At 36.2% G+C, this 24,052-nt stretch overlaps 1 protein-coding gene across 1 annotated transcript in view; it reads left to right on the forward strand.

Moving 5' to 3' along the window:
* The window catches only part of OSBPL11 (oxysterol binding protein-like 11), a 64,862-nt gene that overhangs the window by 36,056 nt on the left and 4,754 nt on the right, over nt 1–24,052 (forward strand). The window contains exons 9-12 of the mRNA XM_008577456.1: nt 633–1,131; nt 5,397–5,583; nt 16,489–16,671; nt 22,844–22,997. Coding sequence (XP_008575678.1) covers nt 633–1,131; nt 5,397–5,583; nt 16,489–16,671; nt 22,844–22,997 — 1,023 coding nt within the window. The remainder of the gene's footprint in view (nt 1–632; nt 1,132–5,396; nt 5,584–16,488; nt 16,672–22,843; nt 22,998–24,052) is intronic.

The raw sequence follows: 24,052 nt of genomic DNA on the forward strand, positions 1-24,052 counted from the left end.
GGATCGCAACCCTCAGTGTCGCGCCCGTACCGGACCGGGTCTGTATGTGGGATCTGAACCCTCGGCGGGAGCGCCACCGCGCTTCCCAAGCGGCGCACTATAGCAGTGTGCCACTGGGCCAGCCCCAATATTTCATCTTTCTTATCTCACTTGTTTTAGGTGTCAAGTTTCTCTTCCTGAAAATAGTTCTCTTGTTCTTAAAATGAAATATGTTACAGTTTTTTCATTGGTCTGTGATCTCTTTAGTCTGTTCTCAGGAAATGGCATGCTCATATTTTGATCAGTCATCCACAATTTATTTTTAAAGTAGGAAAGGAGAAAAGGCATGGCTAATGTTTACTTTGAGTTTTAATACTGTTTCCCTGATGATGCTTTTATCCAGTCTATAAGTTCAAGGATTTTTAAATTCTTTCTACCTGACCCTCTTGAATTTGTGTTTAATCTTAACCAGTTGGGCAGGATTTCATGTTCTTTTAAGTATGCTTATTTTTTAATGAAACCAAATACTTTTTTCATGTATCTTTGTTGTTAATACCCATCTAGAATGAAATATTTTCTTAGAGATAAGAATAGTTGGCTACAGACATACATGTGGATTAAATTTTTCCTCTGGTTGATTTCTGTTGTTTCAGGTGGTGCTTCCTACGTTTATCCTAGAGAAGCGTTCCTTGCTGGAAATGTATGCAGACTTTATGTCTCATCCAGATCTATTTATAGCCATCACTAATGGAGCCACAGCCGAGGATAGAATGATTCGCTTTGTCGAGTACTACCTTACCTCATTTCATGAAGGCCGTAAGGGAGCCATTGCTAAGAAACCATACAATCCAATCATTGGAGAAATATTTCACTGTTCCTGGAGGATGCCGAAAAGTGAGGTAGCATCCAGTGTAATTAGCAGCTCTTCCACCCAGGTAGTCACAAATCATGCTCCTCTATCAGAGGAGTCTTTGAGCCAAGAGGGATCGGACTGTTATACAGTCAGATTTGTTGCTGAGCAGGTTTCCCATCATCCTCCAGTCTCAGGATTTTATGCAGAATGTGCAGAGAGGAAGATGTGTGTAAATGCTCATGTCTGGACTAAGAGCAAATTCTTAGGCATGTCAATAGGAGTGACAATGGTTGGAGAAGGTAAGTAGAAAAATTGCCCTCCAATGTTTAATTTCAGACTATAATCTTACATTTTGGGAAGTTAGATTAGTATTAATTATAAATTTGAAATATTATGGGTGCTTCTTTTTTGTTCCGATTCTTAGTGTCTTTCAGAATGCTTGTTGGGGACAGGTGGAGCCTATCTATGGACTAATGTAAAATCTATTTTTAGGGGGCCAGCCCGAGGCTTACTTGGGAGAGTGTGGTGCTAATAACACCAAGGCCACGGGTTCGGATACCTATATGGATGGCCGGTTAGCTCACTTCAGAGAGCGTGACAACACCAAGTCAAGGGTTAGGATCCCCTTATCAGTCATCTTAAAAAAAAAAAAAAAAGGTCTATTTTTAAATTATTTTTTTCTGATTTTAAATAGAAAATATTTTTATTGTCAAAAATTTGGAAAACTAGAAAGAAAAGTTTAAAGGAGAAAGTGAAAGCGTCTGTAATCCCTCCATCCAGAGATGGATTATTTTAGTTATATTTTGTATTTTTTCTGTACGTGTTTGTTCATACTTTTAGTTTTATAAAATTAGGATTAATTCTATAGATATAATTTTGTGTCCTGCTTTTTTTTTTTTTTACTAAATACATTCATTTTCCCATGTAATAGATAAAACATGTTTTAATGACTGCATAATATTCTGTGAAATGCATTTGCCATCTTTTATTTAACTATTTCCCTCTATTTGGACATTGAGGTTGTTTCCAAATTTTTATTATAATAAAAATCACAAGAATTATATTCTAGGTAAGTTTTTATCTACATCTCTTATATTTTTTAGGAGCTGTTAATAGAATATTTTTAAAACGCATTGCCAAACTTTAATTCTACTTCATCAAAAGGCTATAAAAAAATAAGTTGAGGAAATACATGTTTTTTGGCCAAGAATACAAAACAAAAATAAAAACCTCCACAGAAGGGCCGGCCCATGGCTCACTCGGGAGAGTGCGGTGCTGATAACACCAAGGCCCCGGGTTCGGATCCCATATAGGGATGGCCGGTTTGCTCACTGGCTGAGCGTGGTGCTGACAACACCAAGTCAAGGGTTAAGATCCCCTTACCGGTCATCTTTAAAAAGAAAAAAACAAAAACAAAAAAACCTCCACAGAAATCATTCAAGTATTAATGAAAATATGACAGAAAAAAACTATCATTTTAATGTTAAAGGAAAACTTGTGCAGAGAACAGTTTGTTCTGAATGTAAACTTACAATGTAAGCATGACATAATTGAGCCTGTGACGCAATATTTTGAGGTTGTATTATTGTAGTTGTGAAGAAAACATTTTAAGCCCTTTTTCAGTTTTCCCTGTTCTTAAGTTCTGTTGTGATATGTCTTACCAATTTCCAAATATTTCAAGTTAATTACAACTTTTATAACTTTAGAAAGTACTCATATTTTATTAGTTAAAAAAAAAGTTTACGGGCCGGCCCTGTGGCACACTCGGGAGAGTGCGGCGCTGGGAGTGCAGCGACGCTCCCACTGCGGGTTCGGATCCTATATAGGAATGGCCGGTGTGCTCACTGGCTGAGCGCGGTGTGGGCAACACCACACCAAGGGTTGCGATCCCCCTTACCGGTCACGAAAAATACAAAAAAAAAAAAAAAGTTTACCACCTTCATTTACAAGCTTCATAGCATTAGCCTTAGACTCTTCATAGATCAATTTATTTTATAGATGAAAAAGCTGAAGTCTAGAGGTGATGGGACATATATAGGGTCATAAAGGTTAAGGCATGACCAGATTTAGAACCTTTGTATTTGACACTATCTCCCCATGGACAGTTACTCATAACAGTTTATATAACAGAAGGAATCTGGTAATGGAAGCTTCTCCCACTCCGTGGAAGGAAATACCTCAGGAAATGAGGAAAAACATTGTTATCTTAATCATGCTTTAATCATGAAGGAGGTATATAGATAAGTTTTGATTAAGTGCCATTATATATTAATGCATTGCCTTTTGGAAATTAAGTTAAATTGGTACCCTCAACAGAAAGTAAATAAAGTCAGGGAATGGAATTTATGACAGTTCATTTTGCTCCTATTATCCATGTTTTGTTTTGTTTTGTTTTGCAGCTGCCCAGTACAGGGATCTGAACTCTTAATGTTGGTGTTAGCCATGTTTTTAATAGTAGGAGAAAATTCTGTTTCATTATTAGATAAATGAGATTTTAGAATTTTATGAATCTCATTTATCTTAGTCTGTCACATATATTCAAAACTGGTTGTATATTTGTTCAGATTTTAAATTCTAAAATAAGTTAAAAATAAAGAAAAAATTCAGAGACAGGTAGATTAGAGGTTGCCAGAAACTGGGGGGAGGGAATAATGGGAGGTTGTTGCTTGATAGGTGCAGAGTTTATGTTTAGGATGATGATGGGGTTTTGGAGATGGATAGAGGTGATGGTCACAGCACTGTGAGTATAATTGATTCCACCGAATTGTGTATTTAAAAATGGTTAAAATGGGAAACCTTATATATATTTTACTACAATAAAAAAATTCACAAGGGCCGGCCCATGGGTCACTTGGGGGAGTGTGGTGCTGATAACACCAAGGCCGCGAGTTCTGATCCCTATATAGGGATGGGGGGTTAGCTCACCTGGAAAAGTGTGGAGCTGACAACACCAAGTCAAGGGTTAAGATCCCCTTACCAGTCATCTTAAAAAAAAAAAAATTCACAGAGTGTGCTACTTACGCTAAATATATTCTTAGAAGTCAAAGATCATAAACCCAAGTTATAAGGTAACTTTTTTACAAATACTAAAAATACAGTATCTTTTCCAACTTCGAATTAATCAAGTTATTAGTAACACTTAAAATATACTCAAGTATGTTGTCTGTCTTTTTTTTGGCAGGGGTGGGGGGGCATCTGGCCAGTATGGGGATCCAAACCCTTGACCTTGGTGTTATCAGCACCACGCTCTCCTAAGAGAGTCAGGCTAGCTCTTCTGTCTTCTGACAGCCTCATTATGTATAAATATATTATAGCCAGAATCATGTCCCTTATGAAATGGCTTGATAATTTTTTGTTTATTGTTGCTCTTTATGAAGACTGTTGAGGGCAATATAAAGAAATAGTTGATCTTGCTTTGTATAGACGCTTTAGAATCTCAGTTTGTCTATTTGCGTATCCTAAAAATTAACTGTATTAAAATACTAATCATGACTCTTGCCCTTATTTAAGAAGAGTGCTTAATGAGCATTCAAGAGAGAGATTACATACAAGTTCTGACTAGTAGTACATATCCAGTTCAATATTTGGTCTGATGGTAATACATGTAGTAAGCAAGGTTAGTAATGTAGCTAAAGTATGCTTAGTGTCTCTTGATATCTAATATAGAGTGATTATTCACTAGTGTAATTCTCTTTTTATATGTTTTAAAATATTTTTAATATAGCTTTACTTAATATGGAACAAGCCTCATTAGAATAATATTTGTTTGAGGGCCAGCCTGTGGCTCACTTGGGAGAGTGTGGTGCTGATAACACCAAGGCCGCGGCAGGTTCGGATCCTATATATAGGGATGGCCGGTTAGCTCACTTGGGTGAGCGTGGTGCTGAAAACATCAAGTCAAGGGTTAAGATCCCCTTACTGGTCATCTTTAAAAAAAAAGAATATTTGTTTGAAAACTACCACTTATATGTCTTGTAGCTTCACCCTAAATATTTCAGAATTTGGCAAACGGAATTATGATGAACGTATTTTTTTTTTTAGAATTACATTTTTTATTCCTTAATATACATAGAATAGAATGAAGAACACTTTTTTTTCCCTATCATACTGTCTGAGATTAAGGTCTAAGACTTTATAACGTTGGGCATCAAGTTATTCCCAAACTGCTGAAAAAGTTGTACTAACCAGTGATCTAATTGTAACACAGTGCAGTATAACATGGCCTTAAACTCTGACTGTGGGGCTTATGTTATCTGTAGGAGCATTAGAGGGAAGTTTTTTTGTTTTTTGTTTTTAGAAGGAACTATAGAACTGTTTCTACTGTAACATTTACTGTGCCCATGCACCCCAAAGGGCTAGTAAGGTTATAGTGAAAAGTAACCCTGACTCACTGTTACCAGGAAATGTCAAACATGATGGCAAATGAAATCAATTTCACCCAAAGTTACATGTAGATTAAGCAAAATAATGATGTCTGTTTATTAGAAAGGGAAAAAATAATACGGATTTTTTTGTAGCTATTTATTTTAAAAGATGTTAACTGCCTTCATGTTTTCACATTCAGGTATTCTCAGTCTATTGGAGCATGGAGAAGAATATACATTTTCTCTACCTTGTGCGTATGCCCGGTCAATTTTGACTGTACCTTGGGTAGAATTGGGTGGCAAAGTCAGCGTCAACTGTGCAAAAACTGGGTATTCAGCCAGCATCACTTTTCATACTAAGCCATTTTATGGCGGCAAACTGCATCGGTAAGAACATTTTGATGGTATCTGACTTATTCTTCCACTTTGATTTTGTGTTATAACTCTATTCTTTTTCTGTTTTGTTTTATGTAGGTGGGGTTGGGATTTTTTTCATGTTTATTTTTGGTTTAATATATTTCATCTTTCAGGGTATTCTGAAAATTATGATTTCATTTTAAAAATAGTAACATTCTTAACATATCTTCTCTTGTAAAAATTTTCCTAATGAAGTAGCTAATGAGATGTAGAATAGAATTTCTAACAATTTCTGGCGCAATTCTGCCTTTAGTGGAATTCAGATTTAGATCAGACCTCAGTGGAGGTAGCTATTTCTGTAAGTTACAGTAGAAATATATCTAATCATTAGAAATAGTTCAAGAAGCACAGTGATGGAAGCCAATTTCTTTAGGCACCAATATTGAATGGTAGCTTTGTTCTAATTTCATTTAGGAATTGGCCAGTTATTGTACTCCTTTTTTGGCTTGTTTGTCTCTTCAGCACTAGTCCAGATCACCTAAACTATATGATGACAAGTTTTCATATACAACAAGAAATTTTAAACATTCACTTAAGGTGATATAACCAATAGATCCCAATGGACATATATAATAACAAATGTGAAGAAATGGAAGATCTATATAATTTAAACATCAGTGAGAAATGGTCAGGAAAAGAAGATAGGTGTGATTAAATGATAGAAACACTTTGAGTTAGTTTATTTATACTTTCCCAGGTTACTCTACACAGTCTTTTTACACTAAAAGTAACTCTATTCTTTATGACAAGTTTTCTAAAGGATTCTCAAAAGGATACTGACTCTAGGGCCGGCCCGGTGGCGCACTGCTACAGTGCGCCGCTTGGGAAGCACAGCAGTGCTCCCGCCGAGGGTTCGGATCCCACATACAGACCGGCTGCTCACTGGCTGAGCGAGGAGCGGGGGCAACACCGAGGGTTGCGATCCCGTTGCCGGTCCCGGTCCGGTACGGGCGCGACACTGAGGGTTGCGATCCGTTGCCGGTCACGAAAAAAGACAAAAAGACCAAAAAAAAAAAAAAGGATACTGACTCTAGCCTGACTGTCCCTGAAGTACATGGATAGTTTTCATTTCATTTTCATGGATAGCTTTCATAAACTTTTTATTGAAGAATAACATATTTTAAAAGTATGCAAATTGATGAATTTTCACAAAGTGAAAATTTGAATACCTTTATTTCTTTATTTATTTATTTGTCTTTATTTTTTAAAAGATGACTGGTAAGGGGATCTTAACCCTTGGCTTGGTGTTGTTAGCACCACGCTCAGCCAGTGAGCAAACTGGACATCCCTGTATAGGATCCGAACCAATGGCCTTGGTGTTATCAGCACCACACTGTCCTGAGTGAGCCACAGGCCAGCCCTAAATACCTTCATTTAGATTTGGAACATTACCAGCATCCCAGAGGCCCCCGCTTCATGCCCTATTACAGTTTCGCTCTCTGGCTCTCTTGCTTTCTCTCTCACACACACATACTTAGGTTGGCAACTTGTACTACTCCTACTTTGGGTAACCACTATTCTGATTTCTGACACCATAGATTTGTTCTGCCTATTTTTGAACTCCATATAAATGAAATCATATGCTGTGTTCTCTTTCATATCTAACTTTTGGTCAACATTTTGTTTTGAGATTCTTTCGTAGTAATCACAGGATTCAAGAAGGGACTTTAGAAGTCACAAGACCAATATTTAGTTACTGGTTAACTTCTTAGGTTTGAATTCTTAGATTTGAGCTTTTAGAGCTGCACACAATTGATAACCCTTTGGGAGCTAGGATAGCCCTTCAGATGTTTGAACTCTTTTCTCTTCTGAGTTTATCATCTTTTTTTTTTTTTTTTTAAAGATGACCGGTAAGGGGATCTTAACCCTTGACTTGGTGTTGTCAGCACCACGCTCAGCCAGTGAGCAAACCGGCCATCCCTATGTGGGATCCGAACCCGGGGCCTTGGTGTTATCAGCACCGCACTCTCCCGAGTGAGCCACGGGCCGGCCCATGAGTTTATCATCTTCATTTTGTTCAGCAATCACTCTTAATGACATGAAGAACCAAGATGGTGGTTTTGGTGTTAGTATATTCTACTCAATGCCAGATAGTTGATATAACTGAAATGAAAATCCTAGAGCCACACACAGGTGGGAGCAAACCAGTAGATGACAGCATTGGTACCAGCTGTTATGCAGTGGAGATCAGCCAGGAAGGAGATGTTGAGGCTTGCAAACACCAACATACACAGAAAGGTTTTTTTGGAATATTTAATTGTATCTAAACTGTAAAAATTTAACACAAGTTCATGGTAATTTTTTTCACTTTCATATTAAGTACGTTAATCCATATTCTTATTAAGTTCTTGCCATTTGAAAATATCTTTTAACCCTGATGTAAGAATACAACGTACTGTTTTGTGGCAGCTATTGTTCAGAGGTATTTTTTTCTTGTTGCCAGTCTTTGTGAAAATAGAAAATAGACTGTAAAGGAGCCTGAGAAGTGGTGAAAATATTCTAAAACTAGATATTGGTGGTAGTTTTATCAACACTAATTTACATTTACATGTACATTTATCAACACTAATCAATCTGTACACTTAAAATGGGTGTGTTTCATTATATGTAAATTATATCACAATAAACCTGAATCACAGTAGAAGAAATAGAAAGTGAGTAACTGATCAGCTGTTTGAAATATTCAAAGAAATAATGGTCATTATACTCAGTAAAATAGTCTATGCTTTTTGAATATACAAATAACAATGATTTAGATTTTTCATCAGAAATATTTGCTGCATATCTATTTTTATTTACTGATCTAATTTTCATCTTTTCATTAATATCTTATGGCAGATGTCTGTATTAGTTGCCTAAGTATGTACTAAAGGGGTCTTTATAGAGTTTTTCTAATATGAATTTTCTGATGTTTAATAAAGAGTTCCACCTAAAGGCTTTTCCTTATTGATTCTATGTATATATATCTCTCGAGGGAGAGGTCTTTAATGAATAGTTACTCAAGATTTTCTTTTCTTTTTTTTCTTTTTTTTTTTTTTAAAGATGACCGGTAAGGGGATCTCAACCCTTGGCTTGGTGTTGTCAGCACCATGCTCAGCCAGTGAGCAAACCGGCCATCCCTATATGGGATCCGAACCCGCAGCCTTGGTGTTATCAGCACCGCACTCTACCGAGTGAGCCACGGGCCGGCCCGTTACTCAAGATTTTCTGTATTCATTATATTCAAAGTGCTATTCTTCAGTGTGAATTATCATATGCTTTGCAAGTGTGGCTCTATGAATAAAGGATTTTCTGCATTCATGTCTTTCGGCTGTGTCTGCAGTAGGAATTCTCTGGTGGTGTAAAAGGAAGAGCTCTGGCTGAGGACTTGTCCACATTTACTTCATTTACAGGGTTTTTCTTCAGTGTGAATCTTCTGGTGTTATCTAAGGTCAAATTGACTAAAGGCCACAGAGATCACATTTATATAGTTTCTGTCCAATTTGAAGTCTTTCACATTATTTATAGAGAGTTTCCCTTCATAATGGCTTTTCTCCAGTATATTTTCTCTTGTGCCATTTAAGGTATGAATGATTAATAAAGGCTTTTCCACAGGGTTTTTCCTCCAGTGTGAGTTCTACCATGTCCATAAGTGGTAAATAATGACTATAGAATTGTTCAGAATCATTATTCATCATAAGGTTTTTCTTCTCTGCAAAATTTCTTGGGTTGATTAAGAGAGAAAAATCTTTAAGGATTTCCCACATTTATTCCATCCATATGTTATCACATGTTGAGCCGATGTTGAGCTGTGAGCAGAAACTCCCATATTCATTTAAAAAAAAAAAAGAAACTCCCATATTCATTACTATTCAAAGGGTTCCCTTCCAATATTAAATTTTTGCTAGGAAGGAAATAAAGAGGCTATTAAAGGCTTGCTTACATATATTCATTTGTATTTGTTCATATGAATTCTCTGATATTATTCAATTAAAACCATATTCCACTTTTAGTACACATAATGTTACTTTTCTTGCAAATTCAGAAGAATTTTTTGTAACAGCTCAACTACGTAGTTATTCTGATTAATTTTTAAGTCTTAATTATATTTTAAACACTTGATATATTGATTACATTTATACAAAAACCCCTTTATAAGAACTCAGGTTATAGTTTTGAGCTCAGGATAATTTTTTTCCCCAAATGCAAAGTATCCAAAGCTTTTTCCTGAGTCATTGCTTTATCTTGCCTTAAATTATAATAGCAAATATGAATTATAAGAATTTAATTTATTATATTTTCAGGACTACCTAAGTGTGGAGAATCAGAATTCATCCCACCAAATCTTAGTATTGCTATGACATTAGATAGTTCCTTCCTGCCATATCCTGCATAGAAATTTTCTCTTAGTTTTTAAGTCCCTCTTTAGCTGCAAGTGAAGGAGGGAGTGGGGGTAGGTGGTGAGGTGAAATTAGAAGTTGGGAGACCAGTTAGGCATTTGGAATAGACACACTTTAAGCAGTTACTGACAGGAATTTAGAGGGGTGAAGTGGCATCTGTAGTAACTTTGGTTGATGTCCTGGTTATCTACTGCTGGTAATAAACCTCTCTAAAACTGAAGACTTCCTGCATACATTATATTCAAAGTGCTATTCTCCAGTGCTTAAAAGAGCAATTAATTATTATCTCTTATAGTTATGTGGGTTGACTGGGCTCAGTTGAGTGATTCTCACTAGTTGTCTTTCATGTGGTTATAGTCAGATGTTGGTTGGGGCTTCATTCATCTACAGGCTAAACCCAGCTGGATGTCCAAGATAGCTTATTTATATAGGAGGTACTTGATCTGGTTGTTGGCCAGGGGCTCACCTGGGCCTATCTCAGAGGACCTACATGTTGGTTTCCCATGTGACTTGGGCTTTTTCCATTTTTGCAGCTGAATTTCTAGAGGCTCCATCCAAAAGCAAGCATTTTAAAAAGCCTTACTGGCTTTTGATACCTGGTTTTCATATTTTTTTAATACTCTTAATAATTTCAGGTAGACATCACCATTTTTGTTAATGATCAGTTATTATATTCACGACCTTATTTCTTTGAATTTCTTACTTAAATTGGCTTTATTATCCCTTCCTACACTTTATCTATATGCAAAGGCACACTCATTGGGTCTTCTTGTCACTTGGAAGTGTAACACTTTTCTCTAACATAGTCTCTCTCTCCCTTTTGCATTCATATACACACTCTTTCCATAACTCTGAGATAATTTTGATGGACTCTGAAGTTTCCTCATTTTTTTCTATCCTGATCTCCCCTAAAACCAGTGATTTCACCTCATTTCTCTTTTAGAAGCTTGATATTAGAAGCAGACTTTCTTTTTCTTGACACCTTTATTTCTTTGATTTTACAGAATCTTATAACTAAGGCCTTCTTTCATGGCTTTATTTAATGGCCATGCCTCCTTCCTCAAACATAGCCTGGATTTTTTTTTTTTTTTTTTTAGTCCTTTGCAATTGGAACAGACACATTATCTGCTGTCTGCATTTAGTATAAATATATCCTATTCCACCTGTCTTCCCTTACTCCTTCATTTTCCACAACTTTCTTTGATGCAGCCAAGTGAGCCTACTTAACTATTCCCTATTCCCTTGTCCATCTCCAGGTAACATTTTCCACGCTCACTTTAGGATGATTTTATATATATATAAAATGTGCATGTGGTATAATATCAAGATTTTAAGATAACATATATATTACATATTTTTATATATATATATAATATAATTTTCTGCATACTGGAGATACCAAGAAATAAAGATTACTACTTCTGCCTTTAAGAAGCTTTCAGTCTAGTCTTAGAATCCAGGATACTATTTTTGGAAAGCCTTTGTAAGGTTTTAGGAAAAACTCATATATAATAGTTAAAAATAAAGTTTGTCATAATAATCATAAAGATAGGAAAAGACAAAAATAATACTGTGAAGCTAGGATTAGATGATTGCTATAACTGAAAATGCAATTTAGTTATAACTAATCTATTAAAATAAAAAAACATGATGCTAAACATACTTCTCATTGTCTGATAAAGGAAGCATATCACTTTTTCAAGAGATACTATTTTCCTGGCAGTAGATTCTAAAGGGATTTGTTGCATATATCCTTACATAGTGGCATTGAATAACATAATAAACTGTGTCTTCAGTAATTCTGCATAAAATGTGATTACCCTTTATGTATTTCTTATATATATCATCAATAAAACCCAAAAGTAAAGTCTTAACTTTCAGTCAATAAAAGCTTTTCTATTTGAAGCTAAGTTAATATATCCAGTATCCCACATAGCTTATAAAACAGGGTCTAGAAAATCTAAAAGGCTTACATGTCAATGCTTTAGAAAGAGAGAAAGCAGATGTTTTATCAGTTATCAATTATCCTAGCTTTAGTGATGAGTGGGATAACAATGTAATATTTAGTTCTTGGTAAGTACCTTAAGGGCAGCATATTCTGTATTTTATGTCACTTATTGACACAAAATCTACATGCGTTAGATTTTACAAGTTTGGACAAGAAAGCCTTTTTTTTTTTTTTCGTTGAAAATGAAATTTTAACTTGCATTCTTACCCAGATATAGGACCATTTCATCTTCATAAGCCTGAGTTTTGGAGAGAGGCAGAATTTTTGTCAGAGAGAAAATTCTCGTCTGCTTAAATGCCTTGGCAAGTGCTTTGTTGACATCTTAGATTTCTGTGTTAGAAATATTTTTAATCTTCATAATTTTAAGAAGGCCTTTCAATTGCCTCAGCCATAAAAGGATCCAGAATTTGACTTGAATTTTGAGAACTTGCTTCATAGTGGTCGTATTATATTAGCACCTAGAGAGCACCTACAAGAAGCCATTGTCTTAAACTATTAGAGGAAATTATTTCATATCTTACATTTGAACATCTAACTTTGTTTTGGCAGAGTTCATCTAACTGTATTTTACAAAATATAGTCAGTCGTTTGGTAAAATTGCTTCTTAAAACTACCCTTGGCTCATAAGGATCCTCATCTAAAGCAATGGTTAGATGATGCGTACAATTTATTTGAAGTATTTTCGTCATCTTAGTCAGTGATAGTCCCAAATAATGTTTACATATTTGAAAGACAAACTAATAGCCCAGTTATTGTCAGACAAGAGAGATGGAGAAATGACTGCTCTGAGGTACAGAGTTTAGCAGGAGAAGAAGACGTATCAAGTCGATGTATTCCAGTAAAATCATGGCTTTCGATCACAGCTTTAACTTTTGTCTACTCTGGATGGCCATGTATGAAAATTTACTTTAAAAAAGTACATAAGTGTTTTTATAAACATTATCTAAAATCTCTCAACACCCCTATGAGGGAAAGTATTAGCTTGTCCATTTTATAGGTGAGGAAATTTAGGCTCTCAAGGCACTCAGCAGAACTGGTCTGATTCAAAAACCATGCTCTTTGTATGCTTACCAGACTACACTTAAAGAATTATTGAGTATTCAGAATTTCTCCAAGATTAGAAATCACCATAGAAAAAAAAAAGGTTAGAAATCAGTGACCATAACCTAACTTCCTTTGCCTCATGTTAATCATTGGTATAACTTTTTTTTTTTTTCCTTTTTGTCTTTTTTACTGACCGGTAACGGGATTGCAACCCTCGGTGTCGCGCCCGCACCGCGCTCAGCCAGTGAGTGGGAACCGGTCTCCACGTGGGATCCGAACCCTCAGCGGGAGAGCCGCCAGGCTCTCAAGCGGCGCACTCTCCAGTGCGCCACCGGGCCGGCCCGGTCATTGGTATAACTTTTAAATGTACTTTTCCTATGGTAGTTTTCAAATTTTGGTACAAGCTTTTACTTACTAAATTCGTAAACTTGGCCTTTTACTTTCTGTTTGGACAGGAAGTCTATGCTGCTGCGTGGAAGCAGAGTGACAGCTGGCTCTAAGCAGAGCTAAACTTCATTTCTTTGGGTTATTTCCACAATTTCCCTTTGTCCTGTAAAATATTTCTCTGAAGTACCTCAGTTTTATCTATCATAGCTACAAAATGATGATAATATCAGACCTGAGGTCAAGTTGTTTTAAGGAAATTTGTACCTAAAATTATTGACAAGAACTTGGGCTTTGGATCCATCAGACCTGTATTCAGATCCTGACTTTATCATATAATAGCTATGGGAATTAGGGCAATTACCTAAATTTTTGAGCATCAGTGTCCTCATCTATAGAAATAAGATAGTCATAAGGCTTGACATAATATATATAAAATGCTCAGTGTATTGTAAATATTCTACATATGTTAACTCTCCATAGACACTGGCATTCTACAGTGTATGCTTTTGCTCGCACTAGCTCATTCTAGGCAGTGATATTAATTTGAGCACATGATTTAAGCTCTTTGGGGCTTAGTTTTCTCATTCATCAATTCAAGCAACATATATTAAGCACCTGCCGTTTACCAGACACTCTGCTAAGTACTAACTGAGGATATAGAGTTGAGACCCATCCCATGTCTTAGAGCTTACAGTCTTAGTGAGGGAGGTAGCAAACCAATAATAACATTCCCATGTGATTACTGTCCTAAGTACACACAATGTAAGCATGCAGTTCAGTCCAGAAGATTAGACATGGCTTTCTTAGAAAGATGATGCCTGAGATGAGTCTTGAAGGATGAGGAATAAAGCCAGGGAGGAAGGGCATGTCAGGCAGAAGGAGCAGTATGTTGGTATGTAAAATGAGTTTGATGAAATTATAGCTGTGAAAGTTCTTTGTACGTTTTAAATTAGAGCAGACATTGGCAGACTATGGCTTTTCAGCCAAATCTGGCCCAACATGTTTTTGTAAGTAAATTTTTATTGCAACACAGTCATGCCCATTCATTTACTTGTCTGTGGCTGCTTTCGTGCTACAGTGACAAAGTAAAGTAGTTGCAACAGAGACAGTCTGGCCTGAGAATCCTAAGATATTTACTTTCTGGTCCTTTATAGAAGAAGTTTGCCAACCCCATATTAGACTGTTGTGAAGAATTGTTATAAGCAAAGTGAAGTGAGGCCCTTCTTCCTCATGCTCCTTTACAGTTCCTGATGAATATGTGTGATTCCTGTTTCTGCCCAAGTTCTCTTCGTGTTGCTCTTGCCGTGCAGCAGCTCTAAGCAGTAGGGACCCTGTATAATCCAGTGATCATGAACAGGGACCTAGGGTTGATATATGTCGAGTAGAAAGGCTTTTGGGAGATAAAGAAAACTTGAGAGATTATGTTGTGGCAGTAAAATAAAAATCAAGTGACGAATGTGTTATCATTCTTCAGTTCTTAGAATATAGTTCTTAGTATGTATGGATGGAGAAGGGAAGAAATAAATACTCAGTGTCATCTCCTCAGATCTCGTTTGGTTAGAGATAAATTTTCAAGGAAGGGAAGGATGTTGGCAAGTGGGATCAGAAGGAAACATGCAATGACATCATGAGAAACGTTCAGCCTGGCAAGAGACCCCTTAGCAGTGTAGTTATTTAAGTTCATATGCTGTGAGGTATAACCCAGAGTTCCTACCCCTGCTGTAATCAAACAGACCTGTAGTCGTGGTGTTTCTTGTGTTCAGTGAGCTACAGTTGCTCCTGTCTTTTGATTTTGAATGTTTGTTTTGCTCTTGAATTCTAAACCTTTGTATACCTTCATCTCTAAGATATCTCACTGTTCCTTTGCTTATTGGGCTCTTTATACCCCTGCCTCTGCTTTGAAACCTTTTATTCTCCTACTAAATACCGTGGGCTCTAAATTCTACTAAATTCTACTAAATTCCTAAGTTCTGCTTTGTCCTTTTTATTCCCTTGACTTAAACCTGATGATGCCAGTTAGGATTCCTAAATTATTGCCTGAACCTCTCAGCTTTGGTCTTTTGTATTCCCTTTTGAATTCAGATAAACCGTAATCTCTGGCACACTGATTACACCCTAACCTTTGCCCACTCTTCCCTGAGTTCTGAACCAATCTTAATCTAGTCTGACCCTGTTGTGTCCTACAGTGAACATGAAACACTTCATTAAAAATAATTAGGCCAGCCTGGCTGGTTAACTTGGTTAGAGTGTAGTATTGTAACACTGAGGTCAAGGGTTCAGATCCCCATAGCAACCAGCCACCAAAAACATAAAATAAAATAATTAGTTCTGTTCCTATTTCTGGCCCATACCTATTGATATATGTGAGCTGCATCAGTGCAGCTGTCTGTTGGTAAACAGCCAGATAACTCTTCATTAAAATTCAACAGCAGTAGTGTTTGAGGTCTCTCTGAGTTCAGTGGTGATAATGATAATTTTTGTACACTATGCTTTTTTAATTTTTCTATTTCAGCAAGAGAATTTAAAAAATTTTAATATACTCATATTTTTTCTAACTCTTATTGATTTGTCTGGTTTCTATATTTAACTTAAAATTAGGCTTATGTAGTTTAATACAGAATTGATCTATCTAGAACCTCAATATAGGGACTCCAAATTTTTAAATAAATAGAACTAACTAGTAAAAGTTAAGTACATTTTAATTTTGCAACATTTTTAGACTGTAATAAAAAGAAAATGTTAATATTTTTGTATTTCTATTTAGTCTTATTATAATAGTTTTGTTTGTAGCAAGAATTTTAAATACCACACTTTGTTCATTTATGGTAATTGATTCCTAGTGTTCTTTATGAAGATTAAAATTGATGTTATTTGAAAACATTATCAAGGAAGCTCTCATGGGATTTACAGAGTCTGAGTTTGGCACTGACAAATTCAAGTGAGCTATATAACTAATTTAAAGAGGATTCACAGGGTGTGTTCTTGTGTTTCAGAATCCTGAGAAACAAACCTGATATCACTTATTAGAGTGTATCTTTATTTTCCACCTGCTTCTAGGGTTACAGCTGAAGTAAAGCACAACATCACCAGCACTGTGGTATGCAAAGTACAAGGGGAATGGAATAGTGTTCTTGAGTTCACTTACAGCACTGGAGAGACGAAGTATGTGGACTTAACTAAACTGGCAGTGACAAAGAAAAGAGTAAGACCTCTGGAGAAGCAGGATCCATTTGAATCCAGGTATGTCGTCCTTGCATCCATCAAGGAAAGAGTCAGAAGCTCTGGATCTTTTTTTTTGTCTTTTTTTCCGTGTCCGGCAACGGATCACAACCCTCAGTGTTGCCCCCGTACCGGACCGGGGACCGGCAACAGGATCGCAACCCTCGGTGTTGCTCCCACGCCTCGCTCAGCCAGTGAGCGGGAACCGTTCTGTATGTGGGATCCGAACCCTCGGGCGGGAGCGCCGCCACGCTTCCCAAGCGGTGCACTATCCAGTGCGCCACCAGGCCGGCCCTTTTTTTTTTTTTTTTTAAATGACCAGTAAGGGGATCTTAACCCTTGACTTGATGTTGTCAGCACCACACTCTCCCAAGTGAGTTAACCAGCCATCCTAATATAGGGATCCAAACCCGTGGCCTTGGTGTTAGCACCGCACTCTCCCAAGTGAGCCACAGGCCGGCCCCCTCTGGATCTTAATCTAAGCCTTTTCACTAACTTGTGACCTTGGGCAATTCACTTCACCAGTTTGTATCAACTTCCTCATTTGTAAATTGAAAGGGTTGTTCTGGTCTGATGCTCTTAAACCCTTACTAGCTATGATGTTATATGATATAAAGTCAAATTTCAGTAAAAATCAAACATTTATAAACTGAACAAAAATATTAACAACATTTAACAGTCAAAAGATTACTACCCTTATTATAAAAGCTCATACAGATTATTAACAAAAAGACTGGCACCTCAATAGAAAAATGGACAAAGGACATATAGAGGTATTTCACAAAAATAGAAAAATCGATTAAATGCTCACTAAGAAAACGAAAAATTGTTCAGGGAATTAGAATTCAAAGAGATACAAATTAAACAATAAAACAAATTAGTTTTGTATATAATACCTCTTTTTGGGAAAGATGTGAGGAATGGGCATTCTCACACTGCTGGTTAGAGGTAAACCAGTACAACCTTCCTAGAGGGCAGTGTGGCGGTATGTGTCATAGGCATTTAAAGATAAATGAAGTGGATCTATATGTGTTGATAAGGTACAGCCTCCAAAATGTGTTGGCAGTGGTTGCTTCTGGAAAAGAGTAGTGTGGGCTCTGTGATAGGAAGGAGACTTACTTTTTAAGAATGCCCTGTTATGCTGTTTAAATTTTATGTCCTGTGAAAATATTACTGTATCAATTAAAAATAAGAAAAAAGGAAATACAGGGAACTATTAAACGTCTTAAATTAAGATCACAAAAATAGACCCAAACAATTTATAACTAGATGTATGAAAGGATGAAATACCTATCAACCAAAAGTTCAGGTTTGGTCATTAAAATAAAACAGTAATGATTTTTTAAAAAATTCTTCTAGGGATTTATCTTAAAAGACAAGTTCTCAAAGTTTACTCTGCAGACCCTGGGAGGTCCTTGAAACTTTTTCAGGGGGTCTGCAAGTTAAAAAATTTTTTCACAATACTACTAAAATGTTATTTACCTTTCTCACTCTGTGGGCACTTGGATTGATGGTGCAAAGGAATGGTGGGTAGCAGGGCTGGGCCTTTGCACTAATCAAGGCACTGGCACCAAGGTATGTAAGTAGTCATTATATTCTTCACTGCCATGTGCTCACATTTTTTAAGATGCCAGTTACTCTTAACATGAAAAAGCAGTACAAATTATTGGTTTTATTAAATATGGACCTCTGCATACATGTCTTTTCAGTATTCTTTTTGACAAATGGAGAGCTTTATGCATAAAGCACTTGTACTGGATACTGAAGTTTGGTGGGTATCTGGAGGAAAAGCACTTGTGCAGGCATTTGAGTCACAAGTGGAACTAATCACTCTTCATGAAACACCATTTTTCATTAGATGAATGATTGACAGACAAATTTTGTCAGACAATGACATTATTAATCTAATTTTAATATTGGGCAGACATTTTTCTTACAAATGAAAGATGTGGATGTGATACTTCAAGAAAAACAACTGACAGTATTTGTTTCTAATAATAAAATTTGAGCTTCAAGGCAAACCCAGAATTTTGGAAAATTTGTATCTGCCACCATGAACTTGAAAGCTTCCCAAGTAAAGAGTTTTCTGTTGAAATTGGTAATGATATTAATGAACGTGATTTTTAAAAACATTATGTAATGAAATATGTCCGCATCTGGAAGGTCTGCATAACTCAGTGAAATAGTATTTTTCAAATGATTAGTGCATGGTATTACGGAATCATGCACAGGTAAGTGATCCATTTAAGGGTATAAGTTAGCCCAAAGATTTCCATGTAAATTAATTGAAAAATTAATGGACATTTTTCAGTTTCCCACATTGCAGCTAACCTTTAAAGGACAACCACTTGCTGAGTTTTGATACAGTATGAAAAATTTGAATTATTTGAAAAATCTCTGAAAATATCTTCCCCTTTTCCAAATATATCTGTGTGAGGCCAGATTTCCTTTATATGTGTTTGCTAAAACAATATATCACAACAGATTGAATGTAGAAACTGATATGTGAATTTGGCTATACCATCACATCGACCATTTTAAAAAGTAAAAATTTGGCTATTATTAAGCCAGACATTAAAGAAATGCTGCTGGATTTTATTTGCTAAAATTTTGTTAAGAATTTCTTGTGTGTATATTCATGAGGGATATTGGTCTATAGTTACCTTTGGTGGAAAGTTTTTAACTACAAATTTAAATCTTTAGCATGTAAGGCTATTAAGATTATCTATTTCTTCTTGAGTAACCATTGGTAGTTTGTGTCTTTCAAGGAATTGATTCATCTAATTTGTCAAATTTACTGGCATATAGTTAATATTCTCTTATTATTCATTTGATCTGTGTAGGATCTACAGTGATGTTACCACATTCATTCTATATGTAGGTAATATCTTTTTTCCTGATTAGTGTGATTAAAGGTTTATTAATTTTACTCAGTAAAATTAAAAGCTGGTTCGCTTTTGGTTTCATTGATTTTGGCTATTTTTCTGTTTTCTTTTTCATTGATTTCTGCTTTTATCTGTTTTATTTCCATTTATCCACTTACTTTGTGCATCATTTTCTATTCTTTTTTCTAGTTTCCTAAAGTGGAAGCTTAGGTGAGGAGTGAGCAAACTTTTTCCGTAAAAGGCAAGAGAGTAAATATTTTAGGCTTAGCAGGCCGGATGGTCTCTGCCATTGTAGCATGAAAGCAGCCATAGACAATAAGTAAATGGTTCAATGTTACTATGTTGCAATAAAAATTTATTTCCAAAAATGGGTGGTGGGCCATAGTTTGACCCCTGGTTTAGGTGATTTTTTCTTCTTTCCTAAAAGCTTAATGCTGTATATTTCCCTCTAAGGACTGCTTTATTTATATCCCACAACTTTTGCTGTGTTTTCATTTGAAAATATTTTCTGATTTCCCTTGTGATTGTTTTTTGTTCTTGACTCATCAAGTTATTTAGAAATATTTTGATAATTTCCAAATCTTTAGAGGTTTCCAGTTATCTTTCCATTACTTATTTCTAACTTAATTTCTTTTCTTTCCTTTTTTTTTTGGGGGGGGGGTGGCAGCTGGCTGGTATAGGAATCCAAACCCTTGACCTTGATGTTTTAACACTATGATTTCATTTTGGTCAGAGAATGTACTTTGTATGGTTTTAATCCTTTAAATTTACTTGGATTTGTTTTATGGCCCGGAATATGTCCTATCTTGGTTAATGTTCCATGTACACTTGACAAGAATGTATATTCTGTTGATGTTAGGTAAGAGTATTCTATAAATGTCGGTTAGGTCAAGTGAATTGACAGTATTTTTCTAGTCCTCTGTGTCATTACTGCTTTTCTGTGTACTTGTTCTATCAATTGAGTTTGGTTATTGAGATTAGTTATTGAAATTACCAATTATAATTGAATATTTCTCCTTGTACTTCTGTAAGTTTTAACTTCATTTTATTAGAAGCTCTGTTATGAGGGGTATGCACATTTAAGATTATTGTGTCCTCTCGATGGTTTTTTTTTTTTTTTTTTTTTTTTTTCTGGCTGGTATAGGAATCCAAACCCTTGACCTTGGTTTTATAACACTGTGCTATAACTAACTGAGCGAGCTGACCAGCCCCCTCCCTTGTCCATCTTGAAATGCTCCTCTTTATCCCTGGTAGTAGTTCATGCTTTGAATTCTACTTTGATATTAAAATTGCCACGCCTATTTTTTTTATTAGATTGTTGGTCTTATAACATTACAGGAGTTCTTTGTAAATTCAGGATATAAATTCTTTATTGGATATATGTTTTTTTTTGTTTTGTTTTGTTTTGTTTTTTTGTCTTTTTCCGTGTCTGGCAACGGATCGCAACCCTCAGTGTTCCCCCCGTACAAGACCGGGGACCGGCAACGGGACCGCAACCCTCGGTGTTGCTCCCGCGCCTCGCTCAGCCAGTGAGTGGGAACCGGTCTGTATGTGGGATCCGAACCCTCGGGCGGGAGCGCCGCCGCGCCTCCCAAGCGGCGCACTATCCAGTGCGCCACCGGGCCGGCCCTGGATATATGTTTTGTAAATATTTTCTCTTAGTCTATTGTTCCTCTTTTCATTTTCTTAATGGTGCTTTTCACAATATGAAAGTTTTTAATTTTTACGAGATAGGATTATCAGTGTTGTCTTTTATGGATTGTGGTTTTGGTATCTTTTATGGTTTATGGTATATCTGAGAAATCTTTGCCTAACCTGAAGTCTCAAAGCTTTTTTCCTATATTTCCTTCTAAAAGTTTTATTGTTTTAACTCTTACATTTAGATCTGTGATCCATTTTGAGTTAATTTCTGTGCATGGTGTGAGGTGAGAGTCAAATTTCATCTTTCTACACATGTATGTCCAGTTGTCCCAGCACCATTCATTTAATAAACTATTCTTTCCTTAAGGAATTGTCTTGGCAGTTTTCTTTTGCTTGAGGTTTGTTAAGCTTCTTCTTCCCTCTGCTGTGGCCTATAAACTCCCCAGGCAGTGAGTTGGAGAACTCACAGGACCCCCACCTTTGTTTTCTTCTTTCAAAGGTCACTGTCTTACACTGCTTTTTGCTCAGTATGAGAACTCATTGGACCCTTGCCTCCTTTGTTCTCTTCTTTCAAAGGTCACTGTCATGCAGTGCCTTTTGCTCAGTATCTGAAAACCATTATTTCATGTGCTTGTCTAGTAGATTAAGGCAGGAGAGTAAATCTGGTCTCTGTTATTTCATCATGTCCAAAGTACGGGTGGTCTCTCTAACATTTCAGCTTTTAAAAAAAAATTTCTTTTTTTACTTGTTAATTCCTGTTTCCTAAAAATAAAAACCTTGCTTTTATAACTTGTAACAATGCAAATTATTTTTAATATAAAAAGAAGCAGAAGCAGCAGCATCCTGGACATAAATATCGGCAGCATAGTATCAGTGTTCTTGTAACTCATAGGCATGAAATTATAAATCTACTTTAGGAAAAGTAATTTTTAAAAATTATTGTAGGGCCGGCCCGGTGGCGCACTGGAGAGCGCGCTGCTTGGGAGCGTGGAGGCGCTCCCGCCGAGGGTTCGGATCCCATGTGGAGACCGGTTCCCGCTCACTGGCTGAGTGCGGTGCGGGCGCAACACCAAGGGTTGCGATCCCGTTGCCGGTCCCCGGTGCGGGCGCAACACCGAGGGTTGCGATCCCATTACCGGTCAGTAGAAAAAAAGACAAAAAAGAAAAAAAAAAAATTATTGTAATTTTTAGGGTACCAGTTGTATTTAATTATCTTTTTCAAGAATGTCTAGGGCCGGCCCAGTGGCGCACTGGAGAGTGCGCCGCTTGGGAGCACAGCGGCGCTCCCGCCAAGGGTTCGGATNGAAAAAAAAAAAAAAAAAAAAAAAAAAAAAAGCTTTATCAATATGTATTTTATATATCATAAAATTCAACTGTTTCAAGTGTACACAGGTTTTTAGTAACTATCCTGAATGGTGCAATCATTACCATAAATCAGTTTTAGAATCTTTTTATCTAACCATAAAATCCCTCATGCCCTTTTACAGTTAACACCCATTGCCACCGGCAGCCCCAAGGGAACCACTAATCTGTTTTCTGTAATGTAAACTCTTATTGCCTGGCTGGCTTCTTTCCTTAGCATGTTTTTGAGGTTCATCCCTGAAGTAGCACGCATCAATAGTNAAAAAAAAAAGAATGTCTAAAATATGAAGTTTTTCGGATTTCAGGCGATTATGGAAAAATGTGACAGACGCTCTAAGGGAATCTGAAATTGATAAAGCCACAGAGCATAAACGTACCTTGGAAGAATGCCAGAGGACTGAAGAAAGGCATCGTACTGAAACAGGCACACCCTGGAAAACCAAATACTTTATCAAAGAGGTATGTTGTACATGTGTTTGGGCTAAAATTCATTATCCACTTAGTGAAAATTTGGCTTACTAGGCTTTGTTGAATTGCTATCACTTACACATCGTTATTTGTAAAAGTAGTCCAGCTTACTACGAGCTCTCGCATTAACTTTTTACAGTTTGTCAAAGTAAAGTGATCTACCAAAAGTTCAAATGTAATATATTTGGGGATTTAAGTTGGCTACACATCAAAATGCTAACATAATCTTTAGTCACAATAATAGAAAATGCAATTTGTAATTTACTGCCTTTTGTACTACATCTAAAACTGTGTGCTTACTTCCAGAGACTACATTTTAAGGGAGACACGAGAAACTGAATTGACTATACAGAGAATAGTGAAGTGGCTAGAAGTGAAGTTGGTTAGCCTACAAAACAGAAAATTGGGGTCATTTATTTTGTTTCTTCAAAGATATGTAGGCTTATTACAAAGAAATTTTTTATCAGTTCAAATAGCTTATTACAGCTAGGCCCAAATTACCAGGAAGCAAATTTTACGATTGTATAGCATTCAAACACATCCAATAAGTATGTCATATAGTAATATATTCCCATCGCTAGACCTACATAGGAGACCATGGCTTATGTAGAAGACTTTGATGCACTAATTTTGCAGTTAGACTAAATGACTTCTGAAGTCTTTTCTAAACTTAAAGATTTTCTTTTTTTATTTTTGTTGTTGTTTATTATTTTCTGGTAGAACTCAGAGTAAGGTGAATAATAAACCACAGCTGATAACAAGAAAAAATTTCTTGTCTATAGTCAAGTCTAAGGAAACCCATTGAATTTTAATATTGGTCCATCAGGAAGGAATCTGGAAAAAGTTTTTGCCCTTAAAAATCTGTAGTTTATTATAATAGTTTCACTACCTTCATTTTTCCAATTTTGGGATATCTATTATAAATACCAACTGTTTTCACAAATAGGAATAATAAAGGGAAAGTATTTTACATCTCTATGCCTTTATATGAAAAATAAATATTTGTGTACTATTCAAAATTCTATTCTGTTAACATTGGATTTTTT

Source organism: Galeopterus variegatus, unplaced genomic scaffold, assembly GCF_000696425.1.
Source record: "Galeopterus variegatus unplaced genomic scaffold, G_variegatus-3.0.2 Scaffold1514, whole genome shotgun sequence".
Lineage (NCBI taxonomy): Eukaryota > Metazoa > Chordata > Mammalia > Dermoptera > Cynocephalidae > Galeopterus > Galeopterus variegatus.